Source organism: Apium graveolens, chromosome 9 (genome assembly GCF_009905375.1).
Source record: "Apium graveolens cultivar Ventura chromosome 9, ASM990537v1, whole genome shotgun sequence".
In the NCBI taxonomy this organism is placed as follows: domain Eukaryota; kingdom Viridiplantae; phylum Streptophyta; class Magnoliopsida; order Apiales; family Apiaceae; genus Apium; species Apium graveolens.
Window position 1 is genome coordinate 81,554,280 of NC_133655.1, and position 14,944 is coordinate 81,569,223.

Consider the following 14,944-nt stretch of genomic DNA (forward strand, 5'->3'; position numbering starts at 1 on the left):
AAAAGGTACAATCAGTTCAAGAATAAGCTGAAGTCAGTTGGAGTTCAACCAGTCAGACCAGCAAGCTTCACTTCAGAAAAGGATCGTGTCTTTGACAAGGAGTTGCTTCAAGATTTAGAAGAAGGTGAAGTTAGAAGAGAAGACAACTGAAGTCAATTAGCTCAAAACTCAATGTAATATGATTATAGCTTTATGAATCAAGATAGACTAATGTAGTTATATGTTCAGGCTAGAGGAACATCTATCTTGTATTCACTTTGTAAATTTCTTTTGGAATCTGGAAAATGTTAAATATAATCCAGAACTTTTCTGCTATTTACTTTGCATTACTGTTTATATCTTTTTCTTATTTGTTAGTTGAGTTATCCTCTAGGTATTTGTTGTTATTGTCTAAAAACCAAATAGGGGGAGATTGAAAGGCATATGTTAAGCCTATTTGCTTATTCGAGGATCTAACTCAACTCAAATAAGAATGTAATAAGTAAATAGTGGATCTATCGTCGGAGAGATCTCACAAATAACATCTGTCAAAGGGTTAAGAAACATTATTCATCTACAGACTTGAAGAATTTATTCACTGGAAGAAGCTCAAGAAATTGATCAAGCCTCAGTGATATAAATCAAGATTGTGGATTTAATCAAGTGACAGAGATCTCGTCAGGGTATCAATTAATTACAAGGATTTAGTCTGAAGAAAATCAAGAGTATCAAGGTCAAGGCTTGAAGAAATGTCACGAAAGTTAGTCACTCATGAACCAGACAGTACATCGAGTGTCAACATTGAAGTGGTGGAATTGATTCATAATTGACAGTGATTTTCACAAGAATGGTTGCTGCTCAAGATTAGTATTAATTCTCTATTAATTAATTAAGTTATATAATTTAATTAAGAAAATAAATTATATCTGCAAAGATTAATTTATTAATTAATTGAATTAATTGATTAATTAATTCAGAATTAATATTAAGGATTTTCAGAAATTTTATTAGATTAAAATCTATTAATAATTCAGTAAGACAATATGATTTGAACTACTATGACAATCGGTATGACAATTGATAGTCATACCGAAAGTCTTGCAAGTTCATATGGATTGTCTTGGTAGCTATTGGGATTGTCTTGCTAGTTCAAAAGGATAGTCTCACCGAAAGTCCTACCAGTTCAAATGGATTGTCATGCCAGTTCATTTGATTGTCTTGCCGAAAGTCTTGCTGATTCAACTGGATTGTTTTGTTTACTTAAACAACAGAAAGAAGATCATTTTTCAACAGAACACACAAGTCAAGAAAACAGCAGAAACAAAAGCAAAACATTTCATTTTCATCTGCTTTATTTAAGATCAAAATTCTAGATTGTAAAGTTAAATCCAAACCACTAGAATTATTTATCTTGTTCTTGTGTAACAATCTAGCGGATCAAAATCCCTAGAACTTAATCTCAAATCGCATTTAGCATTTGATTCTAATTATTGCAAAAATAGAAAAAGTTCATGTCGAATTTATTCAAGATTTGTAATAATTGATTTGAGATTAATCACTTGTAACAGATACCATTGTTGTAACACCTTTCAAGTTTAATAAAAGTTTTATTTAACTTGAATTTTGTTTCACCTTTTTATTCCGCATTTTATTCGATTAAACGGTATAGTTTGTATTCAACACCCCCCTTCTACAAAAATATTGGGACGTAACAATTGGTATCAGAGCCTTCTGATTAACGAACAAATCAAGATCCTAGACTTTTGTGTTTCTTTCACTCCTTGAATTTTTATTTATTCAAAAATTCATAATGACTTCACAAAAAGTTGGAACCGTTAAAATTCCACTATTTGATAAAGAAAATTATATCATGTGGAAGAAGAAGATGCTATTGTTTTTACAAGTTGCTAATCCCAAATATCTGGAAGTGTTAAAGAAGGGTCCTAAAATTCCGATGGTTATTGAACCAGAGGTAATAGAAAATGATGTGGTGATTACCAAAGCAAGAACTTATGTGAAAGATCCTAAGGATTTTTCTTCTACTGAAAAAGAAGAAGCCTCCCTGGATGCTAGCCTTCAATTAATTTTAGTAGATTCGCTTGATCCCTTGATGAATAGACATGTGATGAATTATAAAGATTCCAAACATATCTGGGAAACTATTGAGGTTATTAATGAAGGCACAGAGGAAGTTAGGGAGAACAAATTAGAAATCCTAACCTCTGAGTGTGAATACTTTAAATCCAATCCAGGAGAAGGAATCACTGAAGTGTTTGAGAGGTACAATGCATTGATCAACAACCTGAACATTAATGGTAAATACTATTCCATCAGGGAGATCAACAAAAAGTTCCTTTTAACACTGCCAACTCATCTCGAACATAGAATCACTGCCATAAGAGAAGCAAGAGATCTGAGTGAGATTTCATTGGAAAGGCTCTATGGTGTGTTAAAGACTTATGAGTTGGAGCAGATTCAGCAGAAGGAAGTTTACGGAAAAGGAAGAGTGGTCAGCACGTCTACTGCTCTAGTAGCTGATGAACAACAACAACAACCACAATATCAACAACAATCTCAACAGTCAGAAAGAATGGTACAGGCTTCCAAGGCTGAAGAAAATGTGATAGTAGCAGAATTTGATCCTCCTACTACAAATCAATCAGGAGATGATTTTTATTCCTTGGAAGAACTAGAGCAATTGGAGGATGAGTCAATGGCCCTGATTATCAAGAGATTCTCAAATGTCAGATTCAAAAGGAATCCCAAGTTCAAGTACAAGTCCAACTACAACAGATTCCAGAAAGGTGGATCTTCATCCTCTAACACCAGCAGTGGTGGGTATAAAACAGGGATGGTTGATCGAAGCACCATTCGATGCTTCAACTACAATGAGTTGGGACACTTTGCCACAGAATGCAGGAAGCCAAAATAAGTTAGGAAGAACTCTTACGATTCTAATCAGAAGAGTAATTCTGAAAGGGCTTACCTGGCAAAGGGAAGAAGCTGGGATGATGCTGACAGTGAAGATGAAGAAGTTGGGAATCTTGCTCTCATGGCTAGTGATGCAAACACCTCATCGTCAAGAAAAGAGGTAAAATTTACTGATGCTGAATTAGTTTATCATCTAGGAGGTTCCTTAGATTGTGCTCGTCGTGATAATGAATTGTTAAATCAACAAATCAAAGACCTTGAGAAAGAGGTCAATGAATTAAGACTTGTGCACATTAATCAAGGTAAATTAAAATAACAAGTATCTTTTCTAGAGAATAGAGTTGACTGTTATAGACAACTTGAAACTATTCTCAAAGACAAGATCACCGGTCTTGAGGCTAAGGTTAAAGCTTACTTTAATTCTTGTTCGAAGTCCAAAGAGTTTTACAATAAGCAAGCTATTAATCAAACATCTGGAATAGGTTATGATTACAATGCTGCTATTGGAAAATTAGGCATAAGCTCCCCTCCTCATGTCTGTGCTAAAGGCATGGAAGTACCACATGTGCTTAAGGGTGATGTTGAACCCCTCTATAAAGAATCAATTGCTGAACCATTTGATGAGACCTCATTTATTATTCAAGAAGAAATCCGTGCTGAAGATAATGCTAATGAGAAAGCTGTCTCCAAGTCAAGTGTGTCAAAAGTTCCAGTCAAGGTTGTGAAAGCAACTAAGACTAAATCAGACACACATGAGTTGAATAACACAAATGCCATGTCTACCATGCATAAGATGCCTATTGTTAATCCCTCTCATAAAGCATGTGGTGTTCCTGATTGTATGTCTTGTGCTTTTAATCTGATGTATGCTTATTTTAATGGTAAGCATGTTTCTAATGATAAGACTACTCCTCGTCAGCATGTAAATAATAGAAAGCATGATAGGTCTAAGACTGCTAGTCCTCCTAAAGCTAGAAAGGAGACATTTGTGCCTAAGCCTAAACAGAAATTTGTCAAGGCTGTTCACAAGGTCAAATGTCCAGTCATTGAGAAAGTTGAGAATATTAAAATTAAGAATGATGTTTTGCCTGATAACGGCCAATTTTACATATATGCCGGACCCAGCCAAGCTTGGACCCAGCCAAGCTTGGGTTCCGAAGAAGGTCTAATCCATTTATATTGCAGGGCATTAAACAGGTACAACCGGTAGTGTGGATTCTTGACTGCGGATCGTCAAGACATATGACCGGAGATAGAGCCCTACTATCAAATGTGGTTGAGAAAGCTGACCCAGTGGTTACCTTTGGAGATAACAGCAAAGGTTTAACTGAGGGATATGGCTGTTTGCTAGCTGGAAATGTTATCATTGAAAATGTGTATATTGTGCAAGGACTTGAACACAATCTGCTTAGCATTAGTCAGTTCTGTGACAACGGCTACAATGTTTTATTCGACAAGCTGAAGTGTCAGATTCTGCACAAGAAAAGTGAAAAACCCTCCTTGATGGGAATACGGAAAGGAAATCTGTTTGTAGCTGACATGAACTCTGGAAGCAGTCCTGAAGTCAATTGTTTCTATGCAAATGCATCGACAGATGAGAGTTGGCTATGGCACAAGAGACTTTCTCATCTCAATTTCAAAATAATGAATTCTCTTGTCAAAAGAGAATTGGTCAGAGGTCTGCCTCAGCTGGAATTCTCCCCAGAAGGACTATGTGAGGCTTGCCAGAAAGGAAAGTCAAAGAAAGCAAGTCACAGAGGTACTGACACATCTTCCATAACTGGTGTTCTGCAATTATTGCACATGGATTTATTTAGACCAGTTAATGTCCTTTCGATGTCAAAGAAGTGTTACTGTCTTGTGATAGTTGATGATTATTCCAAGTATACGTGGGTTTTATTTCTTCACTCTAAGGATGAAACACCACAAGCTGTGATTGATCATATCAAGATGATTGAGTTAGATTCTAATGTCCCCGTTAGAGCAATAAGGTTAGATAATGGAACAGAATTCAAGAATTCACTTCTCAATGGATTATGTACAGACAAAGGGATTACCAGACAATTTTCAGCTCCTAGAACCCCTCAACAAAATGGAGTGGTAGAAAGGAAGAATCATACATTGATTGAAGCTGCAAGAATGATGTTAAGTGAATCAGGTCTTCGATTGTACTTTTGGGCTGAAGATGTCAATACTGCATGTTATACTCAGAATCGAACTCTAATCAACAAAGACTTCATGAATACTCCTTATGAGATTTTGAATGAAAAGAAACCTTCTATCAAATACTTTCATGTATTTGGTGCCAGATGCTTCGTGCTCAAGGATGGAGATGATCGTCGTGGTAAATTTGAGGCAAAGGCATATGAGGGTATTTTTGTTGGATATGGAAGAAGATCATACAGAGTGTATATCATTGATCAACACAAAGTAACTGAAAGTGTCAATTTTACATTTGATGACACTAAACTCCCTAGTATCCAAACTGAAGATCCTTCTGAGAAACTGAAGTTTGATGATATGTCAGATTCAGAATCAGAACATGGTCAAGAACCTGAGGTTATTGCTGGTGAAGAACCTATTAATCATGATGATACTCAAGGTAATGGTGATGGAAACTTTGGCAACAATGGAGATACCACTGCTACTGATAGAGAATCTTCAAGTCAACATGGCAACAACTCAGGGGGAGATACTGAAGGATCAACTAGTAGGGCACAACATCCAAATGAATTTCAAGGCAAATCATCAAGATCAAATCTTCCAAGACAGGCTGTCTGGAATAAAGCTCATCCTTTTGAGTTGATTATTGGTGATCCAGATGTTGGAGTCAGAACTAGATGTGCTACTCAAGATGAATGTCTGTTCTCAGGATTTCTTTCTGAGATGGAACCTAAGAAGATTGAAGAAGCACTAACTGATCTAGATTGGGTGATTGCTATGCAAGATGAGCTCAATCAGTTTGAAAGTCAACAAGTCTGGAGACTGGTACCTAGACCTACACACAAGAAAGCTGTTGGTACTAGGTGGGTATTCAGGAATAAACTAGATGAAGATGGTGTGGTTACAAGAAACAGGGCAAGACTGGTAGCAAAAGGGTATTCTCAAGCTGAAGGCATTGATTATGATGAAACCTATGCTCCAGTGGCTAGACTTGAGGCCATCAGGATATTTCTGGCATTCACAACATTCTCAAACTTTAAAGTTTATCAAATGGATGTCAAGAGCGCCTTTCTGAATGGAAAGCTGGATGAAGAGGTATATGTAGAGCAACCTCCTGGTTTTGAAGATCCAGATCATTTGGATTTTGTCTTCTTTCTTTTCAAGGCTATCTATGGACTCAAACAGTCTCCGAGAAAATGGTATGACACTCTCTCTGAATTTCTTATTGAAAATAGCTTTATTAGAGGTGTCATAGATAAAACTCTCTTTTCTAAAAAACATAAGAATAATACTATATTAGTCCAAGTCTATGTGGATGATATAATATTTGGGTCTACTAATGATAATCTCTGTAAGAGATTTGCTAGGTTAATGCACAGCAAGTTTGAAATAAGCATGATGGGAGAGCTGAAGTTCTTTCTTGGATTACAAGTAAATCAAAGGTTTGATGGAACATTTATTTGTCAATCCAAGTATCTCAAGGAACTCCTCAAAAAGTACAATCTAGAGGATTCTGCATCAGTAAGGAATCCATCAACTACAGCTGTCAAGCTTGGACCATGTGAAAACTCCATTAAGGTAGATGTCACAAGCTACAGAGGTATGATTGACTCGTTACTCTATCTTACTGCAAGTAGACCAGATATTATGTATGCTACATGCTTATGTGCAAGGTTCCAAGCGGATCCTAGAGATATTCATCTCGTTGCTGTTATACGAATCTTAAGATATCTTAAGGGAACACCAAATCTAGGTATTTGGTACCCTAAAGAATCTGGTTGTCAGAAGAATTGATTCATCGAGTGTCAACATTGAAGCGGTGGAATTGATTCATAATTATTAGTGGAAGAAAGGGTCTTAGTTAAAAGAGAAGAACTGGTCAACCCCTAGGATCAGGTTGATGTTCCATAGGCTAGGCGCTGTTAAGCCCTAGTATAAAAGGAGTCGTGGTAGATCGGATCGGAGCAGAGCTTGGAGAGGAGGCCTCCCATTCTTCTTTGATCCATTTCACCAGCTGCATCTCCTTATTGGGTCAACTGTAGGAGCATGGAATTCTTTACTAAAAATGGAAGAAAAGATAGCAGAAGCTGCCCCTAGTCCCTCTAAGATCGAAAAAGATTGTACTCAGAGAAGCATACCAACTAACGCTAAGATAAAAGAACGCACTAATAGATTAGATCAAAGAAAGGTGATTTCTTTTTTTTTCTAAAAAAGAATGATAAAGAAAATAAGTAGGAAAAGAGTCGGTCTGTTAAGTCCTTTGGTAGTAAGATCAGGATATCTCTAGAGCTAGGCATCCGGTAACATGAGGTAGCAGAGAGGAGTGATGAGCCAGTAAGTTGCCGATAGCCAACTAGTCAATCTCATCTATCTCGTGCTCTTTTTCTCTTTCTCCAGTCCCTCATGTCGAAAAACCCAGTAAAAATAGGTCCCTAAAGTATCAAGAGGCTAATCTCTTTCTTTTGTTTGGTCCGGTAGCTAAAAGAAAGTCCTCGCTTTATCTTGAACAAGGGAAGGGCAGCAGCATAACATTAGCTTCAATTGAACAAGCTCAACCTTGAGGTGGTAGGCCGAAGAACCGTTGAACGCTTCAACTTGGCCACTGAAGAAGGCGAAGGCTGGGCGAGAGACTAGGTGCCAGCTTACTACTTACTGCCATGGTTGAAGCTTTAGGCTCCATAGACGGAACTCTTTTTAGGTCTTAGGGAGGGGAGGACAGCGCTCAGCACCTAAGGTGGGGTTCAATGCCTAACAAAAAAGGAAAAAGGGGGTAACAAAAGAGATGTATGGCCGAGGGGAGGAGAGAAAGAATGCATGCATGGAGATTCTGTCTGTCGGAGGTTCGAGAATCTATGAAAGGACATCTAAGGCTAAGGAATAATTCAAGGAAGTCCATTACTGAGAGAAGTGGTGATCTCGTCTTGCTTGCTGGGAGAGAGGAAGCTTCCGGACCACCCTTTCAAGCCAGATAGCGGGCGATCACTCAGCAATGAACACTAACTGAAAGCGGCCGGGAATGAGTACCTATCCCTTACGGGAATCGAACTCGTGTCTTCGACATGAAAAGACGATGTCCTAACCACTGGACGAAAGGGACCAAAAAGCCATTCTCTCAGCTCCGAGAATAGAAGTGGTTCGTTTTGTTTCTATACGCAATTAAAGATTTTGTTTGTGTTCATGTTGGCGATTTATGATGTGAATTCGGCGGGTCGTCCCCCCTTCCTACGGGTTCCCCCACCGACCCAGTGACACACCAACCACGCCCCTTCTTTTTCTCCGATCATAATGCCCGCGGATCCTTTTTTTCATCCTCCCTGAATAATTAAGGCCCCGCTCTTTTTAATAAAAAACAGGGGGGGCGAAGCGCCCGTTTGAAGTGGCGAAGGCCTATGCTATAGTAAGAAAAAAGTACGTTGAGGTTACGAAGTCACTTAGTCGAACTATAAAGAAAGGGGCTAAGGTTACGAAGTAAGGTCAGCTGGTTAAGGAAAGCTCAGGTTATGAAATAGTTTTGTCGTTAATTAATAATTAATTAAAATTAAGTAGTAGTGAGACGTCAGTACGGAGTTGCGTCAGCTGTGGATATAGACTAGGCTAAGGGACGGACTTCATCTCTTCTATTCTCTTCACTTACGCCTTACACTTCCGCTGAGTCTAACGAGGCTCAGGTGCGGAGCCTTCCACTGTGGACCGAGACTACGCAAAGGCAGAACACCATAGAAACTTCACTGACTTTATCATATGATTTCGCTACGCTCAATAAGAACCCGGAATAGTGGAAATAGGTTCGTGTTCCGCTTCCAAAGTCAGTCGTCTTTGCCCAAAATGTGTGTGAACTTCAGACGACTCTCCAGTGGTTCCATTCATTTTTACTGTACTTCTAGGTCAACCCAACCCGAATGAGAAGAAGAGGGTCAGCCAAACTGTGGTCCACTTTGTATGCTTGCTGAGCAGACCAATCAGACATTTTAAAAAAGGGAAGGGAACTTCTCGCCGAAGGAGGCAGTAGGAATGAAGGAGGCGGGAAGCTACCGCTTCTAGAATGCAAGCTTATACTTTACTTTTTTTAGAGCGTACCGCTCTTTTTTTTAATAAAATAAGGTTTATGGATGAAGTAATCGGAATGACAAATGGTGACGGTTGCGGAAACCGGATAAAGTCGGGAACCCCCGATTACCTTTTGTTTTGAATTAAAGTAGCGACGAGCCGAGTATTACGACTACAGGGGAGAAGCAAAGCTTCGTAGACAGCTTCGCGCTTCTTTCTAGCGACTAGCTGGGTGGCTTGGTAAGCAAGCTACCTTCAGCATCAGTAAAATCCCTATCAATAATAGGCCGGAATGGTGGGGAAGGAGGCCCTCCCTACTTCAATGGAAAGGGGGGAATCGCCGTTTCACAGCCGCTCCTCTACAGACTACCTCTCGCCCAGGGGACATCGTCGGAGAACAATGTCGTGGACAGGGTGAGAACCTTCCGTTGGTTATACCCTTTCAGTGTGGGTTCTTCCATATTTAGATATGGGGATATATCCATATAGAGATCTATATCTTTCTATCGATAGAAAGATCTATTGAGAAATGGATATTTCTCTGGTTTCAAGATCTATGAACAAGAGAGATCCCTAAATATCCATTTGAAAAAAGAGATGAATAGATAGGGCGAAGCCAGCTGAAGAAAGGGCGCTAACGAGCGAGTGAAGTATATGACGTAACGAGGCATTAGAGCAACGGCTTTCTCTGATAGAGGCTCGCTTCTTCAAGTTCCGCTTGCTGCTTTTCATTTTGATCAGAGTAGGTGCTAGCTGCTTGCTCGCTGTCTACTAAATGAGCCTTCACTGCCCGCCCGACCCCTCTCTTTAATCTTAAGTAAAGTGAAGTCAAATCAATGAAGTGAACAGCCCAACCTCTTTGAAGCTCTGCCAAGAAGCTTCTACTTGTTGAAGCTTTGTTTCCCCTAATTCCGAAACACAACAATAGACTTGCAACTATAGTATAGAAAAAAGCTTATCTTTGATAGCGGGAGTTCAGAAAGGATCTGATCGTAGATAAAGACTTAAACCTGTGCGGGGGTAGGGGCGGATGTAGCCAAGTGGATCAAGGCAGTGGATTGTGAATCCACCATGCGCGGGTTCAATTCCCGTCGTTCGCCAATCAAAAAATGGACCATTTGCTACGGAGACACAAGACAACCCTAGAAAGATTTTTTCTGCAAGTAATCTCGAGGCTTTCAAACGCATCCAAGCAATTAAATTGGTATCCGATTGAACATAGAAAGCATAGATTCGCGTCGCCTACTTGCTGAAAGCACACAACTTAAACCTAAGATAGCTATCACCCCAGCGGAGTCTAGTCTTCTTATCGAGATGAGCATGAGCGGCCAAGCCCTGCAATGAGATCATGCGCCCTGAGCCTGGGCTACTGTTGTGTGTTCCGATCCTTCCAGTGAGAGCTTGCTCCGCTGTTCATGGTGGAGTAAGGGCTTAGGATTAGGGGTAAGGGCATGCCTTAAGGCAGCTCGTGACCCAGGGTAGGCGCATTAGACTGAAGTAGTTTTTGTAGCAGGAGATCCCGAACCACAGCTCTCAATCCGATACTAAGAGTTTGCTTCCTTAATGGCGTAATGTAAAAGATAGCAGAGAGTAGTCAGTGTTAGTAGCTCCTTTTTTCCCGAGCGCGGGAGTAAGAGCAGAGGAAAGTAAGCCAGCCGCCGCCGTCTCGTACAAAGTAACTGAAAGGTAGATTGCCCGTAAGCCAAGAGGTGTGGTGAAGTACGTGCTGAGCGGGCGAAAGTTTTGCTTTCTAGGATCGAGATGTTGCCACTCATTTCCTTACTTCTTCGGTGGATCCCTCTTGTTCCTGTTTAGTCCCCTTCGTTTCGGAAGATGTTTCTATTTCTACATCTGTTTCTTCCTGACTTTCCCACCCTTTCTTTGAACCCTGTCAATGAGCGTTGAACCGTTGTTTTAAAAAGTATAAAGAACACTGTCAAACAGAACTATAAAATGCTTTTCTTTCGTGAAACTGGTCCTCCGATATCATCGAATCCTTGTATCTATCTACAAAGGCAAGGGAGAGCTCCTTATAATTTAGAATCAAGGGTGCTAAGATCCATTCCCGAGAGAATCAATTCAATTCCTATGGTCGCCATAGATGAAATAATTCTTATATCGAATACCCTCAGACGCAACGCACATCTATCTAACAAAGCAAGCATTTTCCTCGGTAAGGCCCGGGTATGCCTCCTACCTTCCTTCTGTAGGAAGAGCTTCCGAAACTACCTAACAACATTGCATTCTATACACTCTTTCTTCTATCGTTCATTCGCGGATACAAGCTAACGCTTTTGGGCTAACGCTTGTCTCCCGCATTCACTAACTACCATAACTAGTTGAGATAGATCGTTCGTATCCCATTTATAGGTATACTCACTTGCCTAGAGCTTTCATTGAAAGGTAAAGGAGCAGTATCAAAGAAACCAGCTCTATATCATAAGCCAAAGAGGGGAGATGAGATATTGAGTAGGCAGTAGATATGGCTTTGGGTCTCCCATATGCTTAAAAAGTAGTGTATGGGGGGGAAAGCTCGACTCTTACAGAGGGAAGTCCTTGGCTGGACAGACTGAGATTGAGAGACAGACCAGGCCAGGCTACTTTCTATTCTATAAAGAAGAGACCTTCTTTATTTCCGGCCCACAGGATAGAAAAGTAGATCGTTCAACTCTAGCTTCTGTTTTCATTTTCAGGTCCCACATTGAATCTAAAATAGATCTTTGCTACATGCTGCTTAAGACATTTAATTCGAAGAAAGAGAGAGTGAGCAGCTGACTTGCAACCCCTAGGTCATAAGAATCTACCGATTAATACTTTTGGTCGAGTTTTTTTTCGCTCCTAGCCGCTTTAACAACAGCTGCTCTAGCTCTTTAACTCCTTAGTTACAAGAGAGGGCTATCTACTACAATGGGACATAGCTTCTCCTGTCTCCTTGAAACCGCAGGAACAAGAAATAGCTCCTTAACTTCTTAGCTACAAGAAACTACAACAGCTACAAACAACAGGTTACGAAGTAACTTGAGCTTCTTAGCTCCTTAACTACAATAGCAAGTAAACTTCCTCCTCTCTTTAGAAAGCCCACAGGGTCTTTAGCTCCTTAACTGCAAGAGCTCCGAGCTGCAATAGCGACTTTCGAGATCTCGGTTCAGATCTGTTTGAAAAGTAGCAAGACGAAAACTGCTACCTTTTCCTCTCTGTTTAGGAAGGGATTCACTAGTAACCGAGCAAATACGAGATCTTTTAAACACGGGGACATAAGATCGATATTTCCATATCCCTTTTCAGACACATCAACGAGAGAAAGCACTAGTAGAATCGGCATCTTCCTTGCTAAGGAGGTTGGATTCAACTTTATGTAATGTACGCGGTTGTCATCGCCCAAAGAAGTCAATAACAAGCCATTGTTTGACCAATCGCGTATTCTCAACCAAGAAGAATAAGACAGGAATGTGCTGTAGAACGGGTTCTCTCTCTAAACTCCTTTCCACAACAGTAGCTGAAAACGAGGTCTACTCTGTTAAGGAGGCTACTTGAGCAACTTTAGCTACAGGAACACAAGCTACGAGCTCATTAGCTCCCTTGGCTGCATTTGCTACTTTCGCTTCTTATTTACCAGGAAGGCCATAAACTACAATCGGCAAGGATGAGCTTTCTCCTCCTGTCTTGTCCGTAAAGCCTGTTACTAAAACGGGACGCCGTTACCTTTCTCCGGCTGCAGGAACACCGGCGCATTAGCTACAAATAGGAACAGCTACAGATGAATGCCCAGAATCTGCTGCTTGAGAACCGGAAGTGACATAGAAGAAGAGTCTCAGTTTGTGGGAAAGAGCTGGTGCCTTTAATATGCCTTGCTAGGTACTATCCTTAAAGTAAAGGAGGAACCGTCCAAAGAGGGTCATGCCATCCCATCTCGTGAGGGGATCTTTTTTCTTTCCTCTTTCGGATAGGTCTAAGGGGGGAGGAAAGGACAATTGCTATTTCATCCGGTGCTTTCTTTATCTTTGCAAGAAGGTTTGATGGAGGAATGCCGGGAATGAGAGATGGGGTACTGGGACTGGAGCTAGTGGTTAACTATTCATATTCATCTTCCTCTCCCTTGACGGGAGTGAGTGCAAAGAGAAGGAGGCGGAGTAGGAATAGGAATTCGGAATATACTTTTTGAAAGAACGACGTAACCGGCAGCTATTGAATAAGCCTTCCCTTCTTCCTTGACTGGTGATGTGGAATAACCGGTGTGCAGATGAATTAATTACCGAAAAACTTTCAATCTCATAAGAGAATAAAGAAAGTAGCCTAGCAGCCCCGATACGCCGAAACCTCTTATTCCGGCTAACTTACTGCCGGAGTCATAAATTGCATAAGAGAAGAGACGCCGTATTTTTTATTAAAAAAGAGCTCTTCCGAATGATAAAGAAAAAGGGTGCTTAGGTTCGTTGGAAAACCCAACGTTTGTACATCCTTCTCCCATGCTTTCCGTTGGTCAAAAACCAATAAAAGTTCTCTAGACTTCTTCACTACTCGTACAGGAAGGACTCTCTTTCTGTCTGGAGGGAATACTTTGTTCGAAAGAAAGATGCCTCAACTGGATAAATTTACTTATTTCACACAATTCTTCTGGCAGAGGGAAAGCCTGTTACGAGTAAGTGGAGAGGAAAGATCTCCAGAGATTCTTATCTCATTCCATTCCAGCGGCTCAACCAGTAACCAATGGCGAAAACTCAAAAATCCATGGTTTCCCGGTAGAACCCTATTTCGCCCAAGTTGTTTCGGAACCGGAAAAAAGAAGCGGTTTTTCGCACAGCTTGCTCATAGTGCAGGTCCCACTTGTATATCGTATTTGGCCGAAGAAGCATCGGACAGGTTGGAGTTCTTACCTTCTTGGGACTCCATGGACCAAGATCTGCTTTTATTATATGGGCAATACCGATCTACTTTCACTTTAGTAGATCATATGGATGTAGAAAAAACTTCTCATTTTGATGAATTGGAAACATCTCTTTTCAATTTCTATTTACCTAGTTCATATCTTTGTTTCGTGTGTTCCCGGGAGGAATTAAATCTCTTAAATCTCGGGATACCACCTAAATAACTGCGGCCAGAGAGTAAAGTAAAATAGGTCGGAGTCTGAGGTCGGGTCGGACGACATACATCTTGGTTGGTTCCACAGCATGCTCCTCGCTGCCCTATGGAGTAATACGGGGGGCAAGACTCTCTTAGAGGTATTAACAACATCTCTATCTCTATATGGTGACTATCACCTAACGTCTTTCGCTCAACAGCTCATCACTGTTACCGCGAGAGATGACTTGGTCGAAACCCAAGTGCCTTCCTATGGGAGAACAAGTTATCTTCCATGCGGGCGAGGCTTAGTCAAGCACAAGTTTGGGTATTTGCCACATGCTCACTCCTTACCACTAATGGTATCATTGCCAGGCGTGGGAGATCGCATTTAGGGTTGTGTTGCTTTTGAGTGATAGATCTGGTCCCATCTAGTCTAGAATAAATATCATATAGAGAAGAGATAGACAAAGAAGTCTGTCAAAAGGGGCCGATGGATCGCCCTTAATGCCCAACAAGTCCCATGCCTTTCTTGGCCCAACCGGCTGGCGATTTCCGACAAGTCTTTATGCATTTTTAGAGCAAGAAGCAGAACTATAGAGATAAAAGTGTTTCAAATGTCGTTCACAGGTATTTTCCATTTTGTTACAAATTCTCCTTGTGATGCAGCGGAACCATGGCAATTAGGATCTCAAGACGCAGCAACACCTATGATGCAAGGAATAATAGACTTACATCACGATATCTTTTTCTTCCTCATTCTGAT

At 40.6% G+C, this 14,944-nt stretch overlaps 1 protein-coding gene across 1 annotated transcript; it reads left to right on the forward strand.

Moving 5' to 3' along the window:
• Positions 1-13,502: 13,502 nt before the first annotated feature.
• On the forward strand, positions 13,503-14,209 carry LOC141684343 (putative mitochondrial protein ymf1). The gene has a single exon (XM_074489266.1). It carries the CDS (start codon positions 13,694-13,696, stop codon positions 14,207-14,209), a length of 516 nt encoding a protein of 171 aa, XP_074345367.1. The 5' UTR covers positions 13,503-13,693.
• Positions 14,210-14,944: the final 735 nt, after the last annotated feature.